The 27,982-nt window shown below is 48.7% G+C and overlaps 1 protein-coding gene across 1 annotated transcript; it reads left to right on the forward strand.

The window, feature by feature from the left end:
• LOC129338221 (zinc finger protein 845-like) lies at positions 1-27,156 on the forward strand. The gene is made up of 3 exons (XM_054992278.1): positions 1-145; positions 1,367-2,867; positions 20,937-27,156. Exons 2-3 carry the CDS (start codon positions 1,378-1,380, stop codon positions 23,914-23,916), a joined length of 4,470 nt encoding a protein of 1,489 aa, XP_054848253.1. The 5' UTR covers positions 1-145; positions 1,367-1,377; the 3' UTR covers positions 23,917-27,156.
• The last annotated feature ends 826 nt before the right edge of the window (positions 27,157-27,982 follow it).

Raw genomic sequence — 27,982 nt, forward strand, 5'->3', positions numbered from 1 at the left:
ACAATGAGGGATGGACCTCTTCCGCTTGCAAGCAGGATTTCCCCCTTTGCCACTCGCGACGCTCCTGCTGGTCGGGGGCTTAGAGGGGCGATTGCCAGGGCGATGCAACAAAGCAGAGCCGAGCAAACTGCAGCTTCGCGAAGAGGTGAGTCCGAGGGGCAAAAGCAATTGCGGGGCGAGAGGGACTCTCCGCGGGCGGAGAAAGGGAGAAAGCTGGGCGGCGCTTGTTGCAGTTTGCAGAGAAGAAGAGGGGCGCCGGGGTTGTTGCTGTGTAATTACGTCTATAGCCCCTTCGCTAAGTGATGCATCTCCTTGCGATCGCTTCCCTTATCACTACAGCCCTCCTATCTGAGTTAAAAAGTCCTTTTGAATAATTCAGTTTTGAGTTATTCAAGAGGACCTTTTGCCTCGGTTACTCCAAGCTTGCAAAACAGTTTTTCAACTGTATTTTGATGGATTTTCCGTTTGGATATATTTTGATGATGATGTTTCAATGTATTTTAACCTGTGCTGTCGTGACCAGCCCTGAGCCTGTGGGGAGGGCGGGATATAAATAGGATGAAATAAAATAAATAAATAATACCTCCCCGTGGATCTGAGAAGGTTGTGCTTCAGTAACAGCAACTACAACAGTGTGCGTATATGCCTCCCCTCTGGACAGATTAGTGTCACATTTAGAGTGGTTAAGGAAGTCAGTGTTATTATTATTATTCCCACAATACAGCTGGGGCTGAGAGGAGTGGCATACCCAAGGCCACCTGCAGAGCTCAAGGCAGGAGCTGGAGCTGAACCAGCAGATTGTTGATTCACATCCCAACCATTACGGTACAGCAGCTCTTTATTAGACTTAAACACTTCACCTGAACGGAGACAGGATCGTATCCTCAAAATGCACCTAATTTTACACCACTTGGACTTGTTCAGGAGGACCCTTTTACAGAGGGACAAGGGCTGTAGTTTATGACACTATTGTACCCATTATCTTGTTTTTATGGCATTGTTTCTTAATTTCTGTAATCTGCTTTTTGCATGTTTTATATGCCGTACTGCATTCATTGCATTGCTTTTTACGTTCGTGATTCAATCTACGTAGTTTATTATATGTACTATACTGTTCCCATTGCGTTGTTCTAAATTTTGTAACCTGCCTTGGTGAGAAGGGTGGACTATAAGGTAAATAAATAAATATGCGAAGGTTTCATTAAAGATTCCTTGTAGTTTTATCTGAAATAGTATTCCCCCCCCCAACCCGCCGCCACTTGATCACCTTGGTGCAGAAATTGTGTTAGTACAGAATAGAATAAATTTTGGAACTGGTAGGCGAGAATGTGAGATTAATCTGTTTCTCTTTTTCTGGTTTCTACAGACATGTAGACCATGAACGAGGAAGACAGTTCCTCTTTTGTGAAAGAGGAAGTGACTAATCGACACTGCCACACTGATTCCAAACTCCAGGAGATCTCCTGTGATAGCTGGTGCTTTTCCAGCAATGCGTTGAAGGGCTGTGACGAAGAACATCATCCTAGAGTTGTGGCTGGAAATCTTTGCAAGCCGTATGAGATTTCCGGCAGTTCATTTAAGGGAAGCTACGATGCCTGTAGGGACACTGAGAATGAGCCATGTAAGGATGGCCCAGATGATGATGGTGTGGAATCAAAATTCCAACCTAGGTTAGAAAATGAAGGCAAGCAAGATGGCTGTAACAGATGCAGTGACGGCATGGGTCTTGATGGAAAGTGGGGGTCCTGCCCAGAACTTGACGTGGGGGAGGCCAAGCAAAGAACCGAGCTGCCCTCTGGCACAGAATGCAAATCCATGTGTGCCACCAACTGGAATGGTCATCCAGATGCCAATACCAATGGGGGTTTAGTTGGGGAAAACGATCAGCGGTTTCATCTAAGTGAGGATAACCAAGAATTCTGTTCTGGCTTGAATGGTGATGATGACAGGCAAGACTTGGATGGAGACTCCAATCAAGATTTTCTTCCAGGTCATATAGAAGTCAAGGAAGATGCAGAGGTGGGTGAAGATTCCAATGAGGAGATCGATGAAGAAATGGGCATCAGTGAATACTTCAATTCCAGTGTGGATAAGGATGATTCTAGCCTCCAGTTGGATTGCCGTGATGGTAGCCAAAAGCTGGAGGCCAGCCATGGCTCTTCTATTTTACCTTCTGTGCCTGACAAACCGTACAGATGCCCTGAATGTGGCAAGTGCTTTGGCACCAGCTCTATTCTGGGCCAGCATCGCCGCATCCATAGTGGCGAGAAGCCTTACAAATGCGGTGTCTGTGGAAAGTGTTTCAACCGGGGTTCTACCTTCCTTCAGCACCAGCGGACACACACAGGTGAGAAACCGTACAAGTGCCCTCATTGCGGCAGATGCTTTAGCCGGAGCTCCAACCTCATTCAGCACCAGCGAGTCCATACGGGAGAGAAGCCTTACAAATGCGGTATCTGCGGCAAGTCTTTCTCTCTCAGCTCCACCCTTATCCAGCATCAGATTATCCACACGGGTGAAAAACCATACAAGTGCCCCGATTGCGGCAAATGCTTCAACCGTAACTCCAACTTGCTGAACCATCGGCGAGTGCACACAGGGGAGCGTCCTTTCGCCTGCCGTTTCTGCGGCAAGCGATTTTCCGAAAGCTCCTCTCTCACCCAGCACCTGAGGACGCACACCGGAGAACGTCCTTTCCGGTGCAATGACTGTGGCAAAACATTCTCTCTTAGCTCCACTTTGATCCAGCATCAGGTCACGCACACCGGGGAGAAACCTTACGAATGCCTGGACTGTGGCAAGGCTTTCGGGCTCAGCTCTACCTTGTTGCGCCATCAGCGGGTTCACACTGGGGAGAAGCCGTTTGAATGCCAAGACTGTGGCAAGACTTTTGGGGTCAGCTCTCACTTCCTGCAACACAGGAGAGTCCATACAGGCGAGCGTCTGTTCCAGTGTCCTGACTGTGGCCGTGCCTTTAGCCAGTGGGCGCACTTGGTGCTGCATCAGAAGGCGCATCAAAACGGGACGGCCTCCCCACCTCCCCCTCAGACCCTCTATATTTGCAGCAGTTGTGGCAAGAGCTTCCAGCAGAGCTCGCACCTGGTACAGCACCAGCGGATCCATTCTGGTGAAAGGCCATATCGCTGTGAGGACTGCGGGCATGGGTTCTCCCAGAGTTCCAAGCTGCTGGAGCACCGAAGGGTTCACTCTGGGGAGAGGCCGTATACCTGTAAGGACTGTGGGCGCTGCTTTGGACATAGCTCAGCATTGGCACAGCACCGGCGCATTCACTCTGGAGAGAGGCCCTACAAATGCCCCCACTGTGGCAAGGCATTCTGCCAGAGTTCGGCTCTCATGCAGCACCAGCGCATCCACACTGGAGAACTGCCGTACAACTGCCAAGAGTGTGGCCAACGCTTCCGCTACCTCCTGCAGTACACACGGCACCAAAAGATGCATACTAAGGAATGGGCCTCAACCGCTGCCATAGAAGGGGCAGCCATCCTGGTGATGACGAACAAGATGGCACCTTCAGCAGGGGATGAGACTTTGGGAGGGACTTTAATTCTGAAGGAGGCTTCGGTATTGGACCACAGGGAATGATTGATGTAGTTGGAAGCTGGAAGGAAGTGCAGGAGCCTTTATGGCAGAAGCAGTAAGAATGGCACAGAAAAGAGAAGGCAGTCTGACAAACATGAGGGAGAGATTGGTTTGACTACTAAGCTTTGGTTTTTTGGGATGCTCTGGCTTGGGCATTGGGGGTATTTCATAGGATGGCTGGCCAACCTGAACTGTGGAAAAAGTGGGCACAGAGATCAAGGTCAGCAGGCATTCCTAACATTTAGGACATTTAAAATGGATGAAGTATAATAAGCGGGGAAGATATTCTCTTCAGAGCCCTCTCTCCCCCCTGAGGGAACATATGTTTCCTCTCAGGGCTGCTTAATATGAAGGTGTGAATTTTTCAGCAAGAGGCACAAAGGGCAGTTTTCCTCTTGGGGACACTGCCCCATCTGTCAAATATCTACATGGCCTTAATTCCCTCAGTTTGTAGCATTAAATCTGTACTCCTCCAGTGAAGAGGGACATGGAGCAGTAACAAGGGGGCACGTCCTTTCCCCCCCCCCCAATTGATAGGCCTCAGAAATCATAAGGTTCCTCCTCTGCATTCTCCCCCTCAGTTCCCTGTTCAAAGTTGTTGCCACACAATATTTCCTTAAAAACCAGCCTAAAGTCTGTGGAGCAAAAAGCCTGTTTGTGTGCCCCCTTAATTTTGCCTCTTTTCCTTTGATACCTGCCCTGAGATCTCCCAGAACCATTAACCAATTTCCCAGTTATCCCCAGCATTCAGGGCCTTCCCACCATCTCTGAGTGTCGTCACTGATTTTTACCCCCCCCCCATCCCCGCTTAGACCCCTGACTGAAAAACCTCTGGCATTTGAAAAGTGTGGAGAGAGTCCAGAAAAAAATTGGAGGATATCTGTTAACTACTGCAGTAATCAGTTGGTTTTGAAAGTAAACTTTATTTACTTCTTTAAGAATGTTATAAACATTAGGCATAATTTGGTTAGCACTTATGGTAATATTTCATGTAATAATGAGAGAAATGTCTGTATATTTTAAATTGTTCCAACGCTGTTGATCTATCTAACTGAGGCTGTGATCCGGCTAATGTCAGTTGTAACTTTAACAGCTTGATCGAGGCACAGCTCTTGATTTTAAAAATGTTAGATGTATTGAAATCTTCATAAGCTTGATCTAAGCCAACCTGTTGATTTTATCAGGTCTTACTTCAGAGTAAGAAGCAGAGCTTCAGGTTCCACTGAACAGGATAGGGCTATGGTTCCTGGTAGCTGTTTTGGTCTGAAGAAAAATCCCAACAACAAAAGTCAGGTAATACTTTTTGGTAAGACCAGCCAAATGATGCAAGATAGTGCACAGACCTTTGAGTTAGGCAGACTAGATGATAAAAAAACAGACAAGAGCATGTGTGAAAAAGTAGATGTTTCCTGGGACTGTGGTTACTCACGATTAACCAGATGTCAACAGGCTTTTTTTCTGGGGAAAGAGGTGGGGGAACTCTCACCTGAGGAAACTCCTGGGAGGAGGTGGTGTGCCTCTCAGTACATGTACTCCCAGGACTGCATGATGACATCACTTCTGGGAAGTGATATCATCATGCAGGCGTGGCTGCCCCGGGAGTGCTTCTGTGCTGCATGGGGCGGTCTGATTCGGTGTGGAACGGGCCACTCTGCTGCAGGGGAGCACTCCCCCCGCCCGGCAGTGGCTGGGCCTGGGCCATTTTGGACCTAAATTGGGCCAAAATGGGCTCAAAATGGCCTGGATTAGCCTGGAACAGGCTGTTGCAACACAGCAGCCTGAACCTGGACGTTTAGGGCCTGATCCAGGCCGTTCTGGGCCCAAATTGGCCAAAACAGGCCAGAAACGGACCGGATTGGCCTGCTGCCACATGGGAGAGCGCTCCCCTACCAGACAGCGGCCTAATTCTGGCCATTTTGGGCCTGAATTGGGCTCAAAATGGCCAGGATTGGGCAGCTGCCGGGCTGTTCCCCCACCCGGCAGAGGCCCAATCTTGGCTGTTTCGGGCCCGATCTTGGCAATTTTTGGCTCAAATTGGGCCCAAAACAGCCTGTATCGGGCTGCTGGCCCCAAATGGTCTGCATTGGGGCCAGAATAACCTGGATTGGGTCACTGCCAGGCGGGGGAACCCTCCTCGGCCTGATCCTGGCTGTTTCGGCCCCAATCCAGGCTGTTTTGAGCCCTAAATGGGGCCTGGACTAAACCAGCCTGGAACGGGCTGCTACTGGGCGAGGGAACACTCCCCAGCCCGATCCTGGCAGTTTCGGCCATTTGGGGCCTATTTTGGGCCCAAAACGGCCGGGATTGGGGCTGAAATGGCCAGGATCGGGCTGGTATTGGGTGAGGCACCCTACTCTGCCCAGCAGTGGCCTGATCTAGGCTGTTTTGGGCCCAATCTGGGCTCAAAACCAGTCATGTGGGTATTTTAAAGAGCTGTCAGAATGCCGTTTTAGGGCGTTCTGGCTCAAAAAAAGCCCTGAATATGAATAACTTCAACTGGATAAGGGCCAATAAATAGGAAGTGGACTTATACCTCAACACTGTGTTATAATCAATGGCACTTTTCTGAAGCTTCCAGCAAAGCAACTTCATGAGTTTTTAATACATATTTTTTTAAAGTGCCAGCATAATTTTTTTGTCTTAATCATAATCGGCATTGAATTGATCTTCCACGACTGATTCTCTAATGCTCATAGGCGATGACATTTCATTTATTGCTGCCTCCCAAACATTTTTGTTCACATACTGAGAAGAAGAAAAAAAGATTTCTGAAGACTCCTTTCTTTTTCTCTAAATTCGGTTTGCTTGTTAGACATCTTGGGAAATTTTTGACGGCCTTGGGAATGAAGACACAATACCTTTATTATGGCTCCCTTTCTGTACTTGTTGAAATAAAATTCTGGTCTGGTCAGGATGAAAAGGCATTTATCCTTAATGCTGCCATCTCAGGGCAAACAGGATTGTGAGGGAATAATTTCTCAATTTCCAGCTTGGTCTGAAGAACCCAATCCTGGAGTCGGGCAGCTCTGAACTGATAGAACTAAGAAGACCAGAGTTCAGGTGACCCCCTGGTATCCCTTCCCGGACCCAGAGAAGGGTAATCATTTGAGAAAAGATGTTGGTGGGGGGACATGAATCTTGTGATCTCTGCTGGGGACTGTGGATGACTGTTAGAGCTTCCCCATAACCCCCATTGATGCCTAACTTTCCCTCGGAGGAATAGAGGATAGCTTTTATTTCTAGCTTTTGCACACTCACATCTGCAAAGCATTTAGTAGAGTATCTGTTGCCCTTTCTAAATTTTCTCTTTATCCTCTATTGTCTGTATAAAAAGAGAGTGTGCTCCGAAATACCTGCTGAACAAAATGTAAGTCTGCTAATACAGTGTGTTCACTCCACCCCCATGTATTTCGAAAAATACACCTTAAGAGTTCCATATGCCATTTCCACAAGAGCAAATGAATGCAGCGCAGGTTACAATGTGGCTGCAAGTTGGTTTTGAAGATGATCCAGAGCCACGTAGGTGGGGGATGTGAGTCTGTTCCTGTTGCGTCCCCTGTAAATTTAGGATGTAAAATATGTGATTTGGTCTTCATCCATTACTACCTTGTTAGTTTAGTACACTTTCCAGATTTCAGCAAATGAATGTGTGTGCTCTTCGGGGCTAGTTGAAGGGAAGGGAGAGGACCTTTCTTGTGAAAGATACCTCACCTGAGATTTGCTAGGGGGAGGGATGTGAATGGCCCCCATGAAGAATCAGCTTTAAGTGATGTAAGAAGGTAAGAATCTCCCTGCTGGGCCAGTGTTACCCAATTCTGCATTCTGTATCTAGCATGCCTCTGGGAAATCTGTAAGGAAGCAAGGAGCACCCTTGTCCTTTGACCCCAACATCTAGTAAAGATCTAGAATACTGGTGCAACACTGTGGCTGCGTGAGCAGCAAAATCTCTCATCCATTTCTCAGAGACATGAGCTCTTACTAGGTGGCCTGTTCCCTCAAGTCTCTTCTGTAGTTCTAGAATAGTAATACTAGCCTGGGGCCATTGGAAAAGATGAACAAGTGCATGGTTGTTGAAATGTTTGAACTAGAGTTCTCAGCTGGTGTGGAGAAAAACGCCCTTCCCCTTTAGTGGAGCTTGAATGTGTGGAAAGGGGCAGTCAAAGCTTCTCATGGCGTGGAGCTAAATAACATCTTATTAAGCTTCCCTTAAGGCAGGGTGTTTTTCCTCCAAGCAGCTGGCAATCCTCCTTTGAATCCCTGAAAGGCACTCTTAGCATTTATAAAATGCTTTTTGTTATCACGCATTTTCTTGCAATGCTTTACAACGGTTCTATAAGCTAGTCCAATAGCATTATCCCTGTATTGCAGAGCTAGAGGAAAGGGGCGGGGGGAGTGAAGTGGAAAAAGTGACTTGCCTGAGAAGATCTAGTGAGACTCTCGACTTCCTGCACCGTGGCCTGTTCTTTAAGTCATATTTACTCTAAAGAGCTGGAAGTACCCAAGGGTCATCTAGTCCAGCCCCTACAACTATCCTTCACCGGACCCCTGCTGTATTCCCAGAGGAAGGCAAAAAAACTCTTAGGATCCCTGGCCAATCTGGCCTGGAGGAAAATTCCTTCTAGACCCCAAAGGGGCGATTGGCATTACCTGGGCATGTAAGAAAGGGCCACGAGAGCCTAGCACTGGCTGATCCCTTCATGCCCTCCCTCTCTTGACCTGTGTACATTCATATTAATGTTTGTAGCGGCTGTTAGAGCACTGGAAGAGCATCTGCTCGGCAAGCTGAAGGTCCCAGAAATTTGAATCCTTGGCATCTCCAGTTAAGGACCAGGCGGTAGGTGATGCGAAAGACCTGTCTGAGACCCTGGAGAGCAGCCGCCACACCGATTAGACAGGGCTGGCCTTGATGGGCTGATTCTGGATAAAGCAGCTTCATAAGTGTTCATACTCTCTCCCGGGAATCCCAGTGTCCCAGGCGGGTAACAATATAAAAATAATATAAAAGCAATTTGATACAATAATAAACATTAAAGCAACAACTATTAAATGACATTGTTCCAGTCTTCTAGCACTCATCATTGCACTTTGTAGCAATAATGAATGCTATAGTTCTAGTTTTTCATTGAAGAATTAAAGCTAAGGCATTAGTTATTGCTACAGTGAAGAAAGCTGACAGGAAGAAAACTGACTCATTTGAAACGTGGTACTGGAGGAGAGTTCTGGTATACCATGGACAGCCAAAAAGACAAGTGGGTACTAGATCAAATCAAGCCTGAATTCTCCCTTGAAACTAAAATGACAAAACGGAGGCTATCGTACTTTGGCCACATTATGAGAAGACAAGATTCTCTGGAAAAGTCAATAATGCTAGGAAAAGTAGAAGGCAGCAGGCAAAGGGAAAGACCTAAAATGAGATGGCTTGACTCAATAAAAGAAGCCACGCCCTCCAGTTTGCTAGATCTGAGCAAGTCTGTTAATGATAGGATGTTTTGGAGGTCTTTTCATTCATAGGGTTGCCATAGGCTGGAGGCGACTTGATGGCATGCAACACACACATATTTTTAATTATGAAAATCATGTAAATGTTAAAAGAATACTCTCACCCCCTCCCCTAGCTGGCAGTATTTTGAGTTCATTTTTGTCCTTAAGCATGTTCTTGGCCTGGCTTTATATCAAGTTTTTTAAAAAAATTTCTAACCAGCTTCCTTGTAGCTCAAGGCAGTTTACAATATTAATAAAATGTGACCAGAATAGAGCAGTTGGCAGGCTTGAAATAAACATTATCAGAATATGCAGTGCAAAAATAACTTGTATGCTTATTGCACAAAGCAAAGTTGCAACCTCACTCGTCCAGTGGCCATTCTGAAGGTTTGGGGCAATTACGTTAAGGCCTTGCTTTCAGTAACCACTGCCCTCCTTTGACATGGGAAGCAGGCCCCATCTGCCAGCCCCAGGGGCTTTTTCTACAGAGGGCACAGTGGTCTCTGACCTATGTAGGCTGTGTAGATCCCCGCCCAGGAAGTCAGAACTCTTCTGTGGATCTTGTCCTGGTTGGTGGAATTGCAGGCACAACTCCTCTTTCTTCAATCAAGCCACCACCAGACTACCAGTAAGCAGACTTGCCTACTGGCAAGTTATACAACGAAACACTTGGAAGCCTGAATGTGTGTGGGTTTGATTGCACAATTAAGAATTAATTTCTTCATTAGCCTGGGGAAACACAAGAGCTAGTGATAACTTTAACCATGCCAGTCTTCTACATCTTCAAACAGCACCGAAGAAAAACCCAAGAATGCCTCCAAATGCTCTTCTACCCGCTGAATCAAACACCGGCTCCCATTCTAGAGCTGGAGAAAGAACCCAGGAGTCCTGATTTCCCTTCCCCCCTGTGGAGTTGCTCACTTTAATTTTTTAAATGATCTAAAGAAGGGAGCTTTGGCTCTGGAAAGTTTATACCTTGAAAGTCTTGTTGGTCTCTAAGATGCCAGCAGACTCAGTTCCTGCTGTATTAATTATTTTTGAAAACTCTAGCTCCTGTGACCCTAATGGGACAGCCAAAAGTCCTGGGGCGGCAGCTTTATCCGGAAGAACAGCATTACCTGTTGGATCCCTGCCTGTTGGAGAAGCGACTAAAAGATAGAGGGCGCCCGCGTCTGCTGTCCTGGAAGGGGCAGCGGCATCTCGGCTTCAATTCTTGCTCTGGACTCTGTTGGACTGGGATGGAACCCAGGAGTCCAGCTTCCTAAGCCTACTCCATTCTTTGGAGCTCTTCTTTCTTTTTTCAAAACCATATTAGAAAAATACATCGAGTGGACACTGACATGCACAGAAAGGCTGGATCCCTGACAGTCCAATCTAAGCCGGTCCTCTTCCCTAACTCTTGCTTGTCCAGAGAACCCAGGAGTCCTGGCTCTCAACCCCACCGCCTTTCGAAAAGGAACCCAGGAGTCCGGCGCCCAGGGTTTTTTTTTTTCTTTTCTCCTCTCTTTTAACCCCCTGGATCTCGTTCTTTGCGCTTGCAATGACTCCCCCCCCCCCATCTTTTTCCGCTCGCAAGGTCTCCCTCCTCAACCACCACCCTTTGGCACCAGCGATCTCTCCCCTCCACCTTTTGAGGTTAAACGGTTAAGCACCATAGAGAAGGTCTTTTCTTCCTCCCCTTTCCATTTCCAACCAGCAGCAGCAGCGGAAGAGGGGGAACTTCGCAGGGGAGGGAACTTCCTCCTTCCCAGTCACCCTGAGCCCCGGTGGCTGCCGAGCGGGGCGCTTGCAAGTGCCAAGGGAGCGCCTGGAGCTCGCCTGTCCGCATGGGCGGGGGGGGGGGGTCCCCCCTCGGGGCAGATCTCCCCAGACCCGCCCAGCCCGGGCAGGACCAGCGACCACGGTAAGGCTCGGCGGTGTTTGGCACGAGCTGGAAAATGGGTGCATTTGGGGGGCTGGTGTTGCTGCAGACAAAAGAGCGGGTTGGCATCGAAGGCTGTGTGGGGATGCAGGATTTTTGCAGAGGATGGAAAACGGGGAAACGGTGGTTCAGATGAGATGGCAGTGGGAAATTTTGCAGGGGGCGCATCGAAGATCGCAGAGCCTGGGTTAGTTTCAGGAAGGTCTGCAGTGGAACAGCAGGACGGGAGTCCACTGGCACCTTGGAGACCAACAAGATGTGGAAAATTTTGTTGGTCTCTTAGACGCCACTGGACTCCAATGCTGCCGAACGTGGGTTAGTTGTCTTCCCACCACCGTGTCCGTCTGAATGCACTCTTCAGGTGAGACCCCTGGACTGCGTTGTTGATTCAGAAAGTGGGGAGGAATATTCATTCGGTGTAACCAATGAGTAATACCAGGGTCGGGTGAGAATGGTGTCCTGCCTCTCCTGAAGCAGGTGGCGAGGGAGGATCAGTGTATGCCCCCCCCCCCCGCAATGTGGACAAAAACCCCTCTCTGAAAATGGGAACCCTTTTGTAGGAGCTTTGCTGCGAGTTGAATGCATCTCTCCCCCAGTTCATTCCTAGTGGTTCTTGTCAATGTCCTCTGCTTCCCAGAAATTAGATTTTTCAAATTGCCTTTACAAGTCACCAACAGTAATATTAAATGCAGAATGCATCTGTCTGTCCTGTCTGGTTTGTCTTGGGTTCTAAGGAAAAGTTGTGGGAATAGATAGAGCCTGTTATTTCATCTTCATCCTCCAACTCAAACAAAACCTAAATGAACGTAAGTGCATTACGCATTGATTTTGCCCTTGCATTTTGACTGTTGTCCTGTCGAAATTTAGATTGCAGCCTCCTTGGGACAGGGACCTTTCTTGTAACAGTGCCCCATCCATACCTTGGTGATGGTATTGCCCGCGTGATCTGGCAACCTCCAACGCCGTCCCAAATGGAGTTATACCCTTCTGAGTCCGCTGAAGTCAGTGGCTTAGAAAGGAGTAATTTTGTTTAGGCTCGCCCTCTTATTTTTAAGCCTCCCAGGCCAACATCCAAGCAACTAACACCGACCTACTGCTGGTTTTGCCTAAGTGCTTGGAGAGACCTCGGTTCAGTGGTAGAGCGCACGTCTAGCATGCAGAATGTTGCAAGTTCAGTGGCTGGCCTCCCGTCCTAGGAAGGATGGCAGGTCTTGGGAGAGAATTGTGACCCAGGACCTTGGCACACCACTGCCATCAGAGTAATAATACTGGACTGTGGACTAGTTGTCAGACCCCTCAGGCAACTTCATACGTTCCTTGCTTGGGGATCAACGACAGTGAACCTCTGTTGTTATATCTACTTATTTATAATATATTTTTATCCCACCTTTCCTTCAGGGAGCTCAGGGTGGCATACGTCCTTCTCCTCTCCTCCGTTTTATCCTCACAACAACCCTGTGAGATAGGACAAGTTGAGAGAAGAATGAGTGACGTGGCAAGTGGGGATTTGAACCTGCATCTCCACAGCCTAGCCCAGCTCTGTAACCACTAGGCACCATGTTAAACTGTCTTTTGTGAATGCATCTGATATTTGTAACCCCTGTGGAGCCTATCCCCTTTCCCCTAGTCATTTTGATTAATTTTTGTCCCCTCCTTACAAATGGTGGCAGGGCTGATCACAAGGCAAGCCTCAACCCACAAGAATGTGTCTCTGAGTGCAGTATTAGAGCTCTGGGTCGGTAGGTGCCTGCACATATGTCTCCTCCGGACAGTCAGGAGAGGACTTTGCATCCGTACATGAATCTTTCGGGGAGGTGGCACCTGATAGAGATCAGCTGCAACGGTTCAGTTGAACTGCTGCCTCTAGACAAAGGCGGAAGCAGGATCAGCTTTTTCAGCGCATATCTTTGCTATGATACTCGTCTTGCTATGGTTTCAACTTGGTTTCTCGCCAGTTTTCTCTTTGCATAGAACCTCTGCTTGTCAGGAGCACAATGGAAAATGGCTCAGACTAGGGCAGCTGCCTAATAGCACCTGTTCCTGATAGGAAGAAAATGAAGGTATTTGGGGAGCAATAGGATAGTATTCCTGGACTAGGATACAGAAGTATGCAGGTGTCACATAGGATTTACGTATTATGAGGCTATCTATCTAAATCTATAAATATAAAAGGCAGTTTCTGAAGTTCTTTCTCACTTTTGTGTGACACAGCCAATCCCAAACTTGTAGAGCGGACTGTGCCATACGTGCCGTACATGATGCCAAACACATCAAGGAAAAAAGTTCTAGCCCTTGCTATGTTTCTATTGTGCCAGCATTTGGCTTGTAGGGCCTTTTTCACCAAGGGGAGCATTCAGAAATGTGAGCTCTCCACTTGCAAAGATCTGCCCTCCACCCCCTGATATGGAACAGGTACTTTACTTGCAAAATTCTGTAGCTTACCTATCTCCACAATCCCCATAATGCTCAAGCCCTCCCTGTGCACGTTACCCCATCAAATTTAGCTAGTGTGCGTGTCAAGAAACTCGCTTTATTTCTTGCCGAGATAAATCATTTTGAATCGGTCCCTTTTTGCTGGTATGTGCTTAAGTTTATGGCCTCTACTTTTATGGCCCCCCTCTTTCATATTAGACAGCATTTCTTTTTGAAGACTGAGGCCAGATGGTACCTCTGGCTCTCAGACTGATAAGATAAAGAGCCTGTCTCTGGCTGTGTGGCATTCTCAAGGCTGGAGCCTTGGGGAGTCCAGTACTGGAATTTTGGCTATTTAACACAAAGTCTCCTAGGATTGAAGAAATTAGTTCCTTCCTCATACCTGTGAGCCCAAGTAACTGTAGTACTGGCCTCACAGATCTGGCCCTTTGGCTAATTTGTTCTGACTCGCTGCTGGCAGCATGTCTTTAAAAGGTGTCTTTTAAACTTTAGACTCTGTCCTTCTCTGGCTTTCTCCTCGGTTCCCTTTGTCCCCTTGCTCGCCTAATCCTTGTTGGAAGAATGGACTTTTGGAGATCATGCTGCAAGTGGCAATCTATAGCTGGACTCCCTTTGGACTTCTGGACCCATCATCTGGAAATCTTGCTGAATTCTGTTATTTGCTTAAAAGTAACACCTGGAATAAGTTTAGGGATCTTTAGTGTATGCTAGCCTAGTTAAAAAGCCGTTGTTAATTTGTTTCTCCTGCTGCACCTTTCTTTACTGTTTGGCAGTTGGCATTTTGCACTTCTTTAACAACAATAACTTCTTTAACAACAACCTTTCTCACTGCGATCCAAGGCATATTACACAGTGCAAAGGAAAATACAATATAATCAACAGCAAAGTAGAATAATGACCAACAGCAAGGACGTTCAGTGAAAGAGATATAATAGGGTGTGGTGGCCGAAAATCTGAAAAACAAGTATAAAGCTAGGCACAGAGATGAAACCTTTCTGAAACAATCCATAGCTAATACGCTTATTAGCTGTACCTTGTTTAGAGCGATTTGACTGTTGCTTCAGTCTGAATCCAGTGGCTTGGCCAATTTGCCACATGCTACCCTGTTAATTTGTTTCTGAACTCAACCTGCTGAGTGCCTAACTCGCAGGACTTGCCCAGAAATCTAAGGGCAAACCTGGTGGCTTCCCTCAATAGGAAGTTGGCCAGAACAAGGTAAAGGTCACGCATTTGGGGCTTCTTAAAAGATTGGCATTCCCTGACCTCCTGGGCCGGGAGAATTCCGAGTTGTGTGAGCTAACTGGACTTGTTTGCCATTTCCTCTTCTGACCAGCAGTGCTAGTGGCTGGGGGGCATTGTTCGGTCCATGATGCTTTCCACTTTGAACTTATCATATCATAATTATATACCGCCCTTCAGGACAACTTAACACCCACTCTGAGCGGTTTACAAAGTATGTTATTATTATCCCCACAACAATCACCCTGTGAGGTGGGTGGGGCTGAGAGAGCTGTGGCTCACCTAAGGTCACCCAGCTGGCTTCACGTGGAGGAGTGGGGAATCAAACCTGGTTCTCCAGATTAGAGTCCTGCCACTCTTAACCACTACACTAAACTTAGCAGCATTGGCCAGTGAGAGGACAGGAATATGCTAGTGGAGTTGGGCTTGTGTGAGTGATGGCTTCCATTGAGCTTTATGGGACATAATTTGGGTTCCTAAGTCCCTGTCCTCTCCCAGTGGGAGATGGGGGACCCGGGACTTACCTTCAGAGACATCCTCACACTCCCAGAGTGGCATGATGTTGTCACTTCTGGGAAGTGATATAATCACGCTGGCCACAGGTGCCCACACTTTGCACAGGTCTAATTCTGGCCCATTTGAGGCCAACTGGCCCCAGTGAAGCGTGGGGGCACACTTGCAGCCAGCATGACAATGTCACTTCAGGAAGTAATGTTGCGTTCCTGGGGGCGCATGTTCCTAGTGTGTTCCCAGGATGCCTGCTGGTGGTAGGTGATCTCCAGGCAGCCCAAAACCACAGGTAAACTGCCAGGAGATTGCCTGTCACTGGTAGGCACCAGGGATCCCTAGACAATGAACTGGCTGCAATTGGGATACAGTGAAGGGACATAGCTTGTTCTCCATTAATAGCGACCCCATCTGGGGTGTGTGTAAAGTAAGCCAGTGCACCAGCAACATGGTGATGCACTTCTTAGATTATATTTGTCCAAGTATTTATTGTTTTAAAACGTTTTTGTGCTTCCTTTCCACCCAATTCAGGGTCCCCAAAGCAGCAAACATTAAAACACTGCAACCATTAAAAAGCATTTCAAATACAAATTCATATAAAACCATTAAATAAAACATATGAACTCATAAAAACACACAAACAGGGAGGAGGGCCCATGAGAGTTTACGGGGTGTGCCAAACAAAACAGAAGAGATTTCTCCTGCTGGTGGAAGGCAATGACAGAGGGAGATAGAGAAAGTTCCCTGGGGAGGGAGTTCCAAAGTCTTGGTGCCACCACCAAGAAGGCCCTTTCTCAAGTTTCCACCCTTTCTAACCTCAGATTTTGGGGATCACCTCAATTGGGACCTCCAAAGATAGGATGAACAAGTTCTTATGGAAGCACTATGTAATCCTTCTCTCCCCTCATCACCCCGGTGATTTACTAAGTTATAATTATATCTAAAATTGTAAAGGGAGAGGTGCTGGAGCTTCTGCCCACAGGCAGTTGCACCATCTGATATAGAAGCTTCTCTCTTGAACTCTGATATTTGGGAGCTCTTTCTCATTGTCCCGAGAGGAAGAAAAGGTGCATGCTCAAAGGCAAATATATTATTCCTTCATATCCCCCTAGGCCAAGCCTGGACAACAGTTTTTAAAATGAAGGGACTGTTGGTTCAAATTGAATCCTGACACAGTGGTAGTCAGTCCAGCCCCTGGGTAAAAAAAGGCATGAATTTCTTGCCACTTGGTACGTATCCATGCGTGAGTGAGGGTTGCTCGAAGCACGATGCCTGTGGCTTGCGCATGGTGGAAACGTGTGTGACTTTAAAAGCACATGTTTTTACAATGTTGTGTTTGATGGCGGATGCCTGTTGCCGGGTTCCCCAGATTGGTCTCTGCTCCCTCTGCAGAAATATGTACTGGAAAATTGGTGGTTTCTCTGGGAACTGGGAACACAAGCCTTTTGGTCTTTAGCATCACAGTGCAGGGATACGGGTGTTGTTCCTTTGCCAAAGGAACAACACCCGTATCCGAACCTCTCCTTTTGACTCTGCTTGGCCTGGGGCAAAGCCGGTTTGGGCTTCTGAGTCAACACTGCAAAAACAGGGCTGAAGGGTAGGTGGGGGTGGCGAGAGTGACTTAGCTGAAGCTGGCAATTAGCTTGGAAGATGAAAAACCAAAACGGCGAAGGGGGGAGGAGGGAAAAGAGCAAAGGTGGAAAAAGAGGTTGATGTGTGTGTGAACCATTTAATATAGGCTGTAAAAACAAAATCTTCATAGCATATGCAAAGAAGGAGAAATAAAAATCACAGCTGCTGTTCAGTGGGATGGAATGGGTATGGGGAATTGATGGAAATTCTCAGGGGAATTGAGAATTGTAAGCCGGGCCAGCCCTCCTACTGGGGGAGGAGTATGTTTGTCCAAAGCCCTAGTCTGTAATGGGCACTATGTAGTCCATAATGGCAGCCACCTCCTGCAACCCTGGTCTGCAACTAGTCTTGCTGGAGAGCCTCTTTGGAAGCCTGGGAGAAGGTTGCAGGTGGTGCCCCCTTCCACACAAGGTCCTCCAAGAAGTCCTGTTGCTGTAACTGTCCCTCTCACGGCCCGAGGTCTGTCTGACTTTCTAGTGGCTGACCTTGAACTTGGGTGGACAATGAAAGAGGAGTAACTCTCCTGAAGTTGACTTACTCTTCTCCTTGTCTTGGGGCTGACTCATCATTTTTGGGCTACACGGACATGGTGAAAGTCAGGGACGGCCTGTCCACTAGGCAGACCCAAGTGATTGCCTACGGTGCCAGAAGCAGATGGGCACCAGATAGCCCTGTCGCCTTGCTACCTTCCATTGGGGTCTGCCATCACAAGCGACAGCCCCAGGAGTCACCCGGCCTTGCTCATTCCTCCCGCATCCCTTCTGTTGGAGGGGCAGGGCGAGTGGGCCCTCTTCATTGTGCCCACTCCCACCTCTTCCCTGGGCTCGGGGTGGCACAGGTGGGCAGCATGGGGGGAGTTTGGGCAGCAGGCCCCCTCCCTGCCTGGCATGCAGAAGACCCTTGGGCTGGCTCTGGTTACAGTTCTGGCATGTGTCAAGTTGTCTGGTCACTTTCAGAGGCTGATTTATCCGCGTGGCTCCACCAAAAATAAGAAACTTGTGGTGGCTTTGCCGTATCCCTTCTACCTCAAAGCACTTGTTTGAATTTTCTCCATAGGGCCCTTCGTAAGTAATGATAATAAGAGCCCCGTGGCGCAGAGTGGTAAGCTGTAGTACTGCAGCCCAAGCTCTGCTCATGACCTGAGTTTGATCCCGGCAGAAGCCGGGTTCAGGTAGCCGGCTCAAGGTTGACTCAGCCTTCCATCCTTCTGAGGTTGGTAAAATGAGTACCCAGTTTCCTGAGGGTAAAGTGTAGATGACTGGGGAAGGCAATGGCAAACCACCCCGTAAAAAGTCTGCCAAGAAAATGTCGCGGTGTGACATCCCCCCATGGGTCAGTAATGACTCGGTGCTTGCACAGGGGACTACCTTTACCTTTTTAAAGTAATGATAATACTCCAGTGCAAAAGGGAAGGGAGACACTGCAGGACCAAGACGTTGCATGTTGGCTTGGCATCCTGGAATACCATTATGGGAGAGAGGGGAGGAAGTACTGGGTGGCTACTGAGCCACTGCTCAGTAGATTATGCCTCTACTTCCAAGTAAGGGGTGTTGGATATAAGGAGTTCCCATTGCAATGCAGTTTGATGCTCCCTGTTTCCCCTGCACGTGAATGTTTAGATGGCAGCCAGTGGCAGACAGATAGGACTTTCACCATAGAGATGTGAGTACAGAATGACTTCTTTGATTCAACAGAGCAGTTTTCAAACAGGAACAGGAAGTGAAGGCTGTGCGTTTTGCTCTATGGCCAGATTTCTGCTTGCTGGGATACCGCTTCTGAGTGTATCCTTTTAATATTCATTGCCTTGCCCTGAAATGGCTGGTCACGGCCAAGGTATGGTTGGCGAGGCGGGTGTGGAGATTCTTATTTGCCTAGCAGTCAAATCAGCCATCCTTTCGGAAAGTCAACATGGCACTCCTACCAGTGGTCTCAAAAAGAACTGGGAGGATAATTTCACCACTCAAGAGTAAGAAAGTTTCTCGTTTCAGGTGATGGTGGCCCTCAGAATGGAGCCTTGATGTCTTCCGTTGCATCCTGGAAATCCAGAAATCCTGAACAGAGAAGCCATGCAGGAGGACTCTGAAGCTGATGTTCCCCTGGGTGCGTTTTGGCATCTTTGCCTACTGTTAGCTCAAACTACAGCACTGGCTCAGAGCCGGGGAACTGGTGGCCGTTGGCAACATTCAGTTGGGGAGGGAGGTGAGGAAAGGCTCCAAGGCAGAGCTCTGGTGAGGCCTGGAAAGCCGAGGAGGAAACTTTAACCAGGTAAGGTGTGTGGCAATGCATATGGGCAAAGGCTGGCCCTGGAAATGAAGGGCTAGATCCAGCGCAGACCTTCTGCTTGCGCAAAAGACCACGGTCGCTCCTTGTGCTAAGTCAGCCTGATGGTTATCCCCACTTGCATTTCTTCTTGCACAAGTTCTTGTGCGACCAGTTTTAGGGCACTATTATACAGAGGGAAGAAAGTGCTAGGATGCCTAGGGCTTGCATCAAGCTCTTGGAAGGGACCGGAGTACATTGGAGTGGGGCAGAGGGTAGATTCCAGCAAAATGAAATTTGCACATCCAGTTGCAAAGCAGCATCTCTTTGTCTCGCTGCAGGTCATTTGGAGGAGGGCAAGGAGCTGTTCCAGTTGGCAGCAGAGGATAGGACTCGAAGCGACGGGCTTAAATTACATGCAGAAAGGTACCGGCTGGATATTAGGAAAAACTTTTTCATGGTCAGAGTAGTTCCAAGGTGGAATCAGCAGCCTAGGGAGGTGGTGAGCTCCCCTTCACTGGCAGTTCTGTGGTATGAGGGTTTACTACATACCAGGACAGACCCCACAGCTGGTGTAGCTCAGTGGTTTTCCAAGTTCTCTGATTCACATTGATTTGTCTGCTGAGAAAACCTGTATTGTGGAGGATTCTGGGAAATGTTCTAGGTGGATTTGTTTGGTTCACGGGGGGCACCAGGCTTGTAAAACCGAGCATACGTCCTTGCTGCCCTTGCTTAATGGCTGTGCATACCTGGATATAGTCGGCAGTGCTGGCCAAGCTACCTTCCATGAAACCACCTGCCTGCTATTACTGAGCTTTCTTTGAGGAGCCCCGAATAAACTTCCATGGAAATCCTGGGTTGCCCAAACACAGTTTGAAAGGTACTGTGATAGCCGAGCTTCAGGCTGAGAGGGGTCTTTCCAATCCTGGGTTTTTACTCTTGTGTTTGCAGATCATCGGGAAACGGCTCCTACCGCAGCTTCCGATCTGGAGGGAACAAAAGGAGGGAGAGATCCTGATGGCCCCAGAGGGCTGAAAAAAGAGAGGAGCCTGAGGGACCCACGTGCAGGTGAGAAAGCTCGAAGGCTGAAGGGATCTTCTTAGGCAGGCTATCTGCAACTCTCTCCATCTCTCTCACATTCCTACCCAACACCTATTCATTCCTCAAGATTACAATTACTGTCAGAGGAGTGTCAAGGAATCTGCACAACTGCGGTCATGATGTACAGCAGACAGTCTTAGACACGGAACAAGGAGAAGGCAAAATTATCCTGTAGTTTGCTAGCTGGCCTGGATCTGGGTGAACGGCCGCCTTTGCTGTCTAAATTCTAGTCCTCTTGGGTCATGGTGAAATGACAGGTAGATTTTCAGGGTGGGGCCATAGCTCAGAGGGAGCGCTTTGCATGCAAAAGGTTCTAAGTTCAGTCCTGGCATCTCTAATTAAAAAGATCCGTCTGGGTAGCAGATAATCTTTCTCTGTTGGAGTCCTTGGCAATCAGATACTAGTTAGAGTGGTCATTGCTGAAATGGATGGGCCCACAGTTTCATTTGATATATAGCAGCTTTGTGTGTTTCTACTCCTCCACTCTGAAAAGTTCAGTTCTTTAACACTTTCTCTTACTCTTTCTTGCTCTTTTCCACACAGGTGAAGGAATGGAAGGTGATCCCTTGAACGAGGAGGCGGGTGTGTTATGTTCTGAGCCTCAGAGCCTTGCTGACGAGGAGGACTTGGTAACACCAGCATTACCTCCACCCCGTGGGAAAGGTGAACGCCTTTACGCCTGCAGTGAATGCGGCAAGGCTTTCAGCCAGTGGTCAAAGCTAGTGCGCCATCGGCGTATCCACACTGGTGAGCGCCCAAACACATGTACTGACTGCGGCAAGTCCTTCACTCAGAGCTCCCACCTGGTCCAGCACCGGCGGACACACACAGGCGAGAAGCCCTATGTCTGTGGGGACTGCGGCAAGGCCTTCTCATGGAGCTCCAACCTGGCTCAGCACCAGCGTACCCACACGGGAGAAAAGCCGTATGTCTGCCGGGAATGTGGCAAGGCCTTCTCCCAGAGCACCAACCTCATTAAACACCAGCGCAGCCACACGGGCGAGAAGCCGTATCGCTGTCCCGAGTGCCCCAAAAGCTTTTACCGCTCCTCTGACCTCATCCAACACCAGATCACCCACACTGGCGAGCGTCCCTTCAAATGCGAGGAGTGTGGGAAAGGCTTCACCCAGAGCGCCAACCTGGTCAAGCACCGCAAGATCCATGCTGGGGAGAAGCCGTTCCGTTGCAACGATTGCGGCAAGACCTTCATCCAAAGCTCAGAGCTCATCCAGCACCAGCGAACCCACTCGGGGGAGAAACCTTACCAGTGCCAAGAATGTGGCAAACGCTTTGGACATGGCGCCACCTTGGTCAAACACCAGCGGCTTCACATGGGGGTGGAGCCCTACCGATGTGCCGATTGCGGCAAAACCTTTGGGCTCAGCTCGGCCCTGGAGCGCCACCGTCGTTGCCACAGCGAGAGCCGCCCATACGCTTGCGGCGAATGTGGCCAGAGCTTCTCCCTGGCCTCCAACCTCACTCTGCACTCCCGCATTCATCGAGGCGAGAAGCCATACCGCTGTGCTGACTGCGGCAAGTGCTTTGGCATGAGCTCCACCCTTATCCGCCACCAGCGCATCCACACAGGCGAGAAGCCCTATGCCTGTCCCGACTGTGGGAAGGCCTTTGTCCGTAGCTCACACCTCACTCAGCACCGCAGGACGCACACGGGTGAGCGGCCCTACCACTGCGAGGAGTGTGGCCGTCGCTTCTCCCAGAGTTCCAACCTCATCACCCACCAGCGCATCCACATGGAGGAGCGCCCCCACGTCTGCCACAGTTGTGGGCGGCGCTTTGCCCAGGAAGATGAGCTACAGGGCCACCAGCAGGAAGCGGATGGGAAATGCAGAAGCAAAGAAGAGGACAAGGAGGCACGAGACCGTGCGAGTGGGAAGGACTGCGAGGGCAGAGATGTGCCAGCACCACACAAGGAGAGCAGTGTGATTTGCCCAGTGTGTGGGCTGGACTGTAGTGATGCCACCGCCCTGGCACAGCATCAGAAGAGCCACACTGCCCATCTTTGTAACTTATGTGGACAGAGCTTCCAAAACAGTGTGACGCTAGCACAGCACAGAGAATGCCACACCTCTTACATATGCCCTGAATGTGGGGAAAGTTTTGAGGAGGCCAGTGCCTTGACCTGCCACCGGGAGAGTCACGCATCTTGGATATGTGGCGCTTGTGGGCAGAACTGTGAGGACAGCTTGGCGCTGGAGCAGCATGAGGAAACTCATTCCTTGCACATCTGTGGCACCTGTGGGGAGAGTTTTGTGCACAGGGAAGCACTTTCACTGCATGAAGAGGAGGGGAGGTGTAAGGAGCACGCAAAGCTCTTGTTGGCCCAGAAATCCTCCAAGGTGCTTGAGGCTCTTGATGAAGAGGAGAATTCTGGAGACGAGCCTGCCATAGAATGTGAGGGAGGCCCAACCGAGGATAGCTCTGGGCTGGCAGGTGAGCAGCAGAGCCACAAAAGACTCCACACTTGCTCTGAATGTGGACAGTCGTTCTCCGACAGCTCAGCTATTGCCTGCCACCAGAACACCCATGTGCAAGAGAAACTGCACAAGCGCCTCGAGTTTGGGCAGAGCTTCAGGGGCACCCCAGCCCTAGCTAGGCGTCAGAAGGAACACGTGCGTGGGAAGCGGTACCGATGCATGAAGCGTGGTCAGGCCTCTTTGGACACCACGGTCTTTGCACTGCACCGGAAAAACCACACCGAGGACAAAGCGCATGGGTGTCTTGAATCTGGAGAACGGCTCAGTTCTGATTCGAAATGTGCGGTGCAGAGGACCCATGAGGAGAGTTCTTCTAAGACCGCACTTAGAAAGGAGCCTTCCAGAGAACAGTCGCTCTCTAGCTCAGACCAGAGCAAACCACCAGATGACCAGCCATTTAGGGAGCCTCCGGGTCTTACCACACACCAGAGAACCTGCTCCAATGACAACGTACTTGACATCGCTGTGGAAGAGAAGTCTTCCTCTTGTGGTCTTTGCTTCCAGGAGAGCTCAGCTTTGACTTTGCATGAGCAAACTGACCTTGAAGAAAAGCTTGGCCTGGGTTCCCAGCGTGACGGTGCGCTTGTAGAGAGCTCAGTGATCGCTCCACCACAGAGAAGACCCTTGGCTACAGAGAAGCCTGCTCCGGTTTCCACTGAAATGGCCGCCCTCATCCGGCACCCGAGCACCAAGCCGTACAAGTGTCACGACTGCAAACAAAGCTTTGTGGATGCCACCAGCTTGTCCCACCACCAGCTTGGCCATATGAAGGACAGGCTGCTGAAGTGTCCGGAGTGTGCCACAGGCTTCCCAGACAGGCTTGCTCTGATCCGGCACCAGATGGAACACACAGCGGAGAAACTCAAGGGGGTGAGACAGCAGCCGAAAAACTACCGCAATAAGGAGAGAGACCACAGGAGTCCTCTGGAATTTGGGGAGAGCTTCACTGAGATCTCGGCCATCCTTTTGCAAAGGGGAACCCCCGTCCCTGAAAGGAGTGTGCCCCAACGGCTCAAGGACCGTGGAACTGACCGAAAACAAAACTCAGGGGATGTTTCAGAGTCAATGGGGCCTCCTTACTTTCACTTTGACTTGGGGAAAGCTTCCAGTGCCAGCCACGCGCTGGACCACCACCATGTGCAGCAGGATAAGAGCAAATACATAGCGCATCCCGAACCTGGGAAAATATCCAGGAACAGTTCGATGCTGCTGCAACACCTTCAGAACCACACAGCAGAGAAACCTTGATTCCAGCAGGAGCTGTGAGATGTCATTTCTGGAGAAGTGGAATGTCTGTTGCGAGAGATCCCCCCCCCCTCTCCTCTGGATGCTTAGAGCGTGTTCAGTTGGGGAGTGGGGAGGCAGGAGGACATAATGGGGGCCCAGGGGTTGGGACATGCCCCAGGTGGAGAAGAAGGCATTTCTGACATTATGATTAGGATGGGGTATGCACTTGGACAGAATTGAAATAGGATATGTGTGAAGTTGTAGGAAACTATGTGGGATGAGAGACCCTTACCAGCAAAATATGGAGGTAGTCCACCTGTCCCAGTATGCACTTTCTGTTTTGCTTGTTATTTCCTGGGTTTCACTTCACAAACATCCTGCCCCTAGCTCTCCAAGTCTCTAGGGTGGGATAATCAAGAACTGAAGGCCAGTGTAGAGGTGCTGTCCAAAATATGGGTCATGGTAGGTAAGCTACAATTGCTCTGGGGAAGTGGTGGATATGAAAATGACAGGAAAAGGGGTGGCTGGTAGACAGTCTTCCAAGCTCTCTCTTCCCTCTGCTCTCCCATTGAATTCTCCATGCATTTTCTACTCAAGCTACTGATTTGTGTAGATATTTGTGAAAAGGTTTGGGACTGGAGCTGTTTGTCTGGATTATTGGACCGCCCCCCCCCATCCACAAAATGGATGTCTTTGGCACTTTGTCATATGACCTCTCTTGACCCTCCTGTTGCTTACCAAGTGACATCTTGAGGTCACACTAGGAAGATTTTAACAGTGATTTTGATGCTTTGAACATTAACTTGCTCTCTGTTTCCCATGGTATGGCTCTGGGAATACTTTCATCTCAAGAACATGAGCGAGTCCAAAATCCTTCTCTGCCACTTGCCTTCTACTCGTCAGATTTCTCCTTCTTGAAGTAAAGCTTAAAGTAAAGTGAGGTTGGAAGTGACCCTTTCTCTCTCCCCTCCCCCAACCCCAGATTTACCTCAGCGCTGGGCAGCATTTGGCCTATGGTTGCCAATTGCCTGGGGGAGGGGGGAATGTCTTCTCCCCTTAACAGAGACTTAATTAGATATTATTTATTTCCATGCCATGAAAAGATTCAGCTACCCATATCGACATAGTAAATCTCTGTTAAAGTGACAGAACAACCTTCTCTACACCAATTGGGAACCCATGGTTGCTCCTTAGACTTCTGATAATATCGATATCTATTTTGGAGAGTGTGTGTCACTAGTAAAAAAAAATACTTTTGATATCGAAAAGGATTCATAAGAAGTTGATTCACCATCAGAAATATAAAGTGCCCCTCCTGCCCCCGGGTTTGCACTCAACCTGTGGAAATCATGGTTACATGGTTTTGAGGAAACCAGTAGCAGAAAAATCGTTTTATCCCTGGATCGCACTCTTTTAGGGGAAGGCAAAATTACAAGTCCACAGAGTAGTTAGATACAAAACAGCAATGCAGCTTCATAAAGGTATCTTTCTGGGCTACTGAGAAAGACATTCAAGAGACAGATGTGCATCAATGTGGTTGCATCAACCTGTAACACTTAGAAGTGCTGGTAGAGATGGGATGCAGGAATGGATGGAGCATTGGTGGATTTCGGCTTCCTTCCAACTTCCTAATCAGACTGATTCATTTTGCCCTCCCCTTAACTCTGATAAAGGAACCTCATCGGTGATCAGAAATGGATTTCTTGGGGAGGACAATGATAAAAAAGGGATCTTTGGGGCACATTTTAAATGAAGTATGCTTTCTAGGTCTTGGTGGGCTCACAGCATGATCTTAGACATATTTGCTCAGAAGCAAGTTCCCTTCAGTCCGTTGGGTCTTGCCTCCTCATGAACGAGTAGTGTACAGAAGCCACGTGGTGTCTCCAATCCCTTCTTACAGTATTTTTTGGTCCATTGTAGATTTTCATGGGTATTTCCCATCCGAGTACAGTTTTGGGTTGAGCAAGCATCCAGTGCCAACATCTACCTCACCATTTCAAGCTGGACCATGCTGTCCTTTTTGAAATGACTGTCAAACGCTTTATGCATATACAAAGTACTATAGAGATGCTAAGTAAAAATCCTCGAAGGCAGCAAAATAAAGTGTTTTGCCAGTGGAACTCCCTGACACAGGGACAGGCAGTAACTTGGTAGCATTTCAATTTTTTAAAAATTAAAACCGTAGAATGCTCCTCATAGCTGTGAATCTTTCTCTTACATTTCATTTTATACGAGATTTTTAATGAATATCTCCTAGCCCAACACGCCTTTGATTTTAAACTCCTTCCAGTGCTGGCATCTACCTCAACGATTCATCTGGGTTGTGCTGTGATCCTTGAAAACAAATGAGCTGTCTGTCTCCAATGAAACCCTTCTCCGCATTGTCAGTGGAACTCCCTGCCACTTAATAGCCATGGTAAGATGGAGAGCTTTGTAGGATGTTAGACTGAAATTAGCCACATCCAGGACAGAGAGTTGCCCAGCAAACAGCTCTCCTCAAAAATGTTGTTTTTCAACTGACCGGGTTCACCCACACTATCCACTGTCTGCCATTGCGCAGAGAAACCTAATGATGTATATGCATCAGGGCTTTTTTTCAGCGGGAATGCGGTGGAATGGAGTTCCGGAACCTCTTGAAAATGGTCACATGGCTGGTGGCTCCTCCCCCTGATCTCCAGACGGGGGAGTTTAGCAGAGGGCAATCTAAACTCCCCTCTGTCTGGAGATCAGGGGGCGGGGCCACCAGCCATGTGACCATTTTCTCTGAGGGCAACCCACTGAGTTCCACCACCTCTTTCCCCAGAAAAAAAGCCCTGATATGCTTCATTATACAGGCAGCCTGTAGAGACTTGGAGCTATTTCAAACACTTCAGCGCTTTGTGCCATGGCAACAATGAGCAGATGGTCCTCCGGCTCCCACTTGTGTTGGCCCTGCAAAGGCCTCTGGCCAGCCTGCACTGTGGCTGGGACTCGAGACGAGTACAACTCGCCTGTCTGTCCAGAGGACCAATGGTGATGCAGGGGCATCCAAGGATTTTTTGCCTTTGCAAGGAAAATTTTTCCCTTGCTTTGGTTCTGGTGCACAAGCGTCTTCCGATGGCTCCCAATCCAGCCTTACCTAGCATTATAGCATTCTTTTGGAGCTCAATTGGTGTGATGTATTGTTGAAGGCTTTCATGGCCGGAGAACAATGGCTGTTGTGGATTTTCCGGGCTGTATAGCCGTGGTCTTGGCATTGTAGTTCCTGACGTTTCGCCAGCAGCTGTGGCTGGCATCTTCAGAGGTGTAGCACCAAAAGACAGAGATCTCTCAGTGTCACAGTGTGGAAAAGATGTTGGCAGGTCATTTGTATCTACTCAGGAGGGATGGGGTTGAGCTGAGTCATCCTGTAAGAGTTTCCCAGGGTGTGGAATGCTAATGGCGGGAGGCTTCACTGTATCCCGAGGAGGTTCTTTTGCATATGGATTGGTGCTTGATGTGCTAATCTTCTCTGCAGGGCTATTGTCAAGTATAGAGTATTTTGTTAGCCTGGTGTTTTTCAGGACTGGAAACCATGCTCTGTTCATTCTTAAGGTTTCTTCTTTCCTGTTGAAGTTTTGCTTATGCTTGTGAATTTCAATGGCTTCCCTGTGCAATCTGACAAAGTAGTTGGAAGTGTTGTCCAGTATTTTAGTGTCCTGGAATAGGATACTGTGTCCTGTTTGAGTTAGGCTATGTTCAGCCACTGCTGATTTTTCCGGATGGCCAAGTCTGCAGCGTCTTTCATGTTCTTTTATTCTTGTCTGGATGCTACGCTTTGTGGTCCCGATGTAAACTTGTCCACAGCTGCAGGGTATGTGGTACACTCCTGCAGAGGTGAGGGGGTCTCTACTGTCCAGTCACAGCTGCTGGTGAAACCTCAGGAACTACAATGCCAAGACCGCGGCTATACAGCCTGGAAAATCCACAACTCAATTGGTGTGGTTCAGTGGTTGGATCAGGCCTGGAGCCACCACATTAAGTAGCTGTCCTAGTGCTGTCTGGTTTGAAGGGCCAGAGAAGCGGCATGAAAATTTTACTTGGGAGCTTCTTTTGCCATGCGGGCTGC

This window comes from Eublepharis macularius, chromosome 12, assembly GCF_028583425.1.
Source record: "Eublepharis macularius isolate TG4126 chromosome 12, MPM_Emac_v1.0, whole genome shotgun sequence".
NCBI lineage: Eukaryota > Metazoa > Chordata > Lepidosauria > Squamata > Eublepharidae > Eublepharis > Eublepharis macularius.

What these genes read in the sequence shown, in the direction of transcription:
- LOC129338221 (XM_054992278.1), top strand. Translation starts at nt 1,378, where the DNA reads ATGAACGAGGAAGACAGTTCCTCTTTTGTGAAAGAGGAAGTGACTAAT. An exon ending in ACTGGGGAGAAGCCGTTTGA is followed by an intron (nt 2,868 to 20,936) that starts ATGCCAAGACTG and finishes GCGCCCAAACAC; the next exon opens with ATGTACTGACTGCGGCAAGT.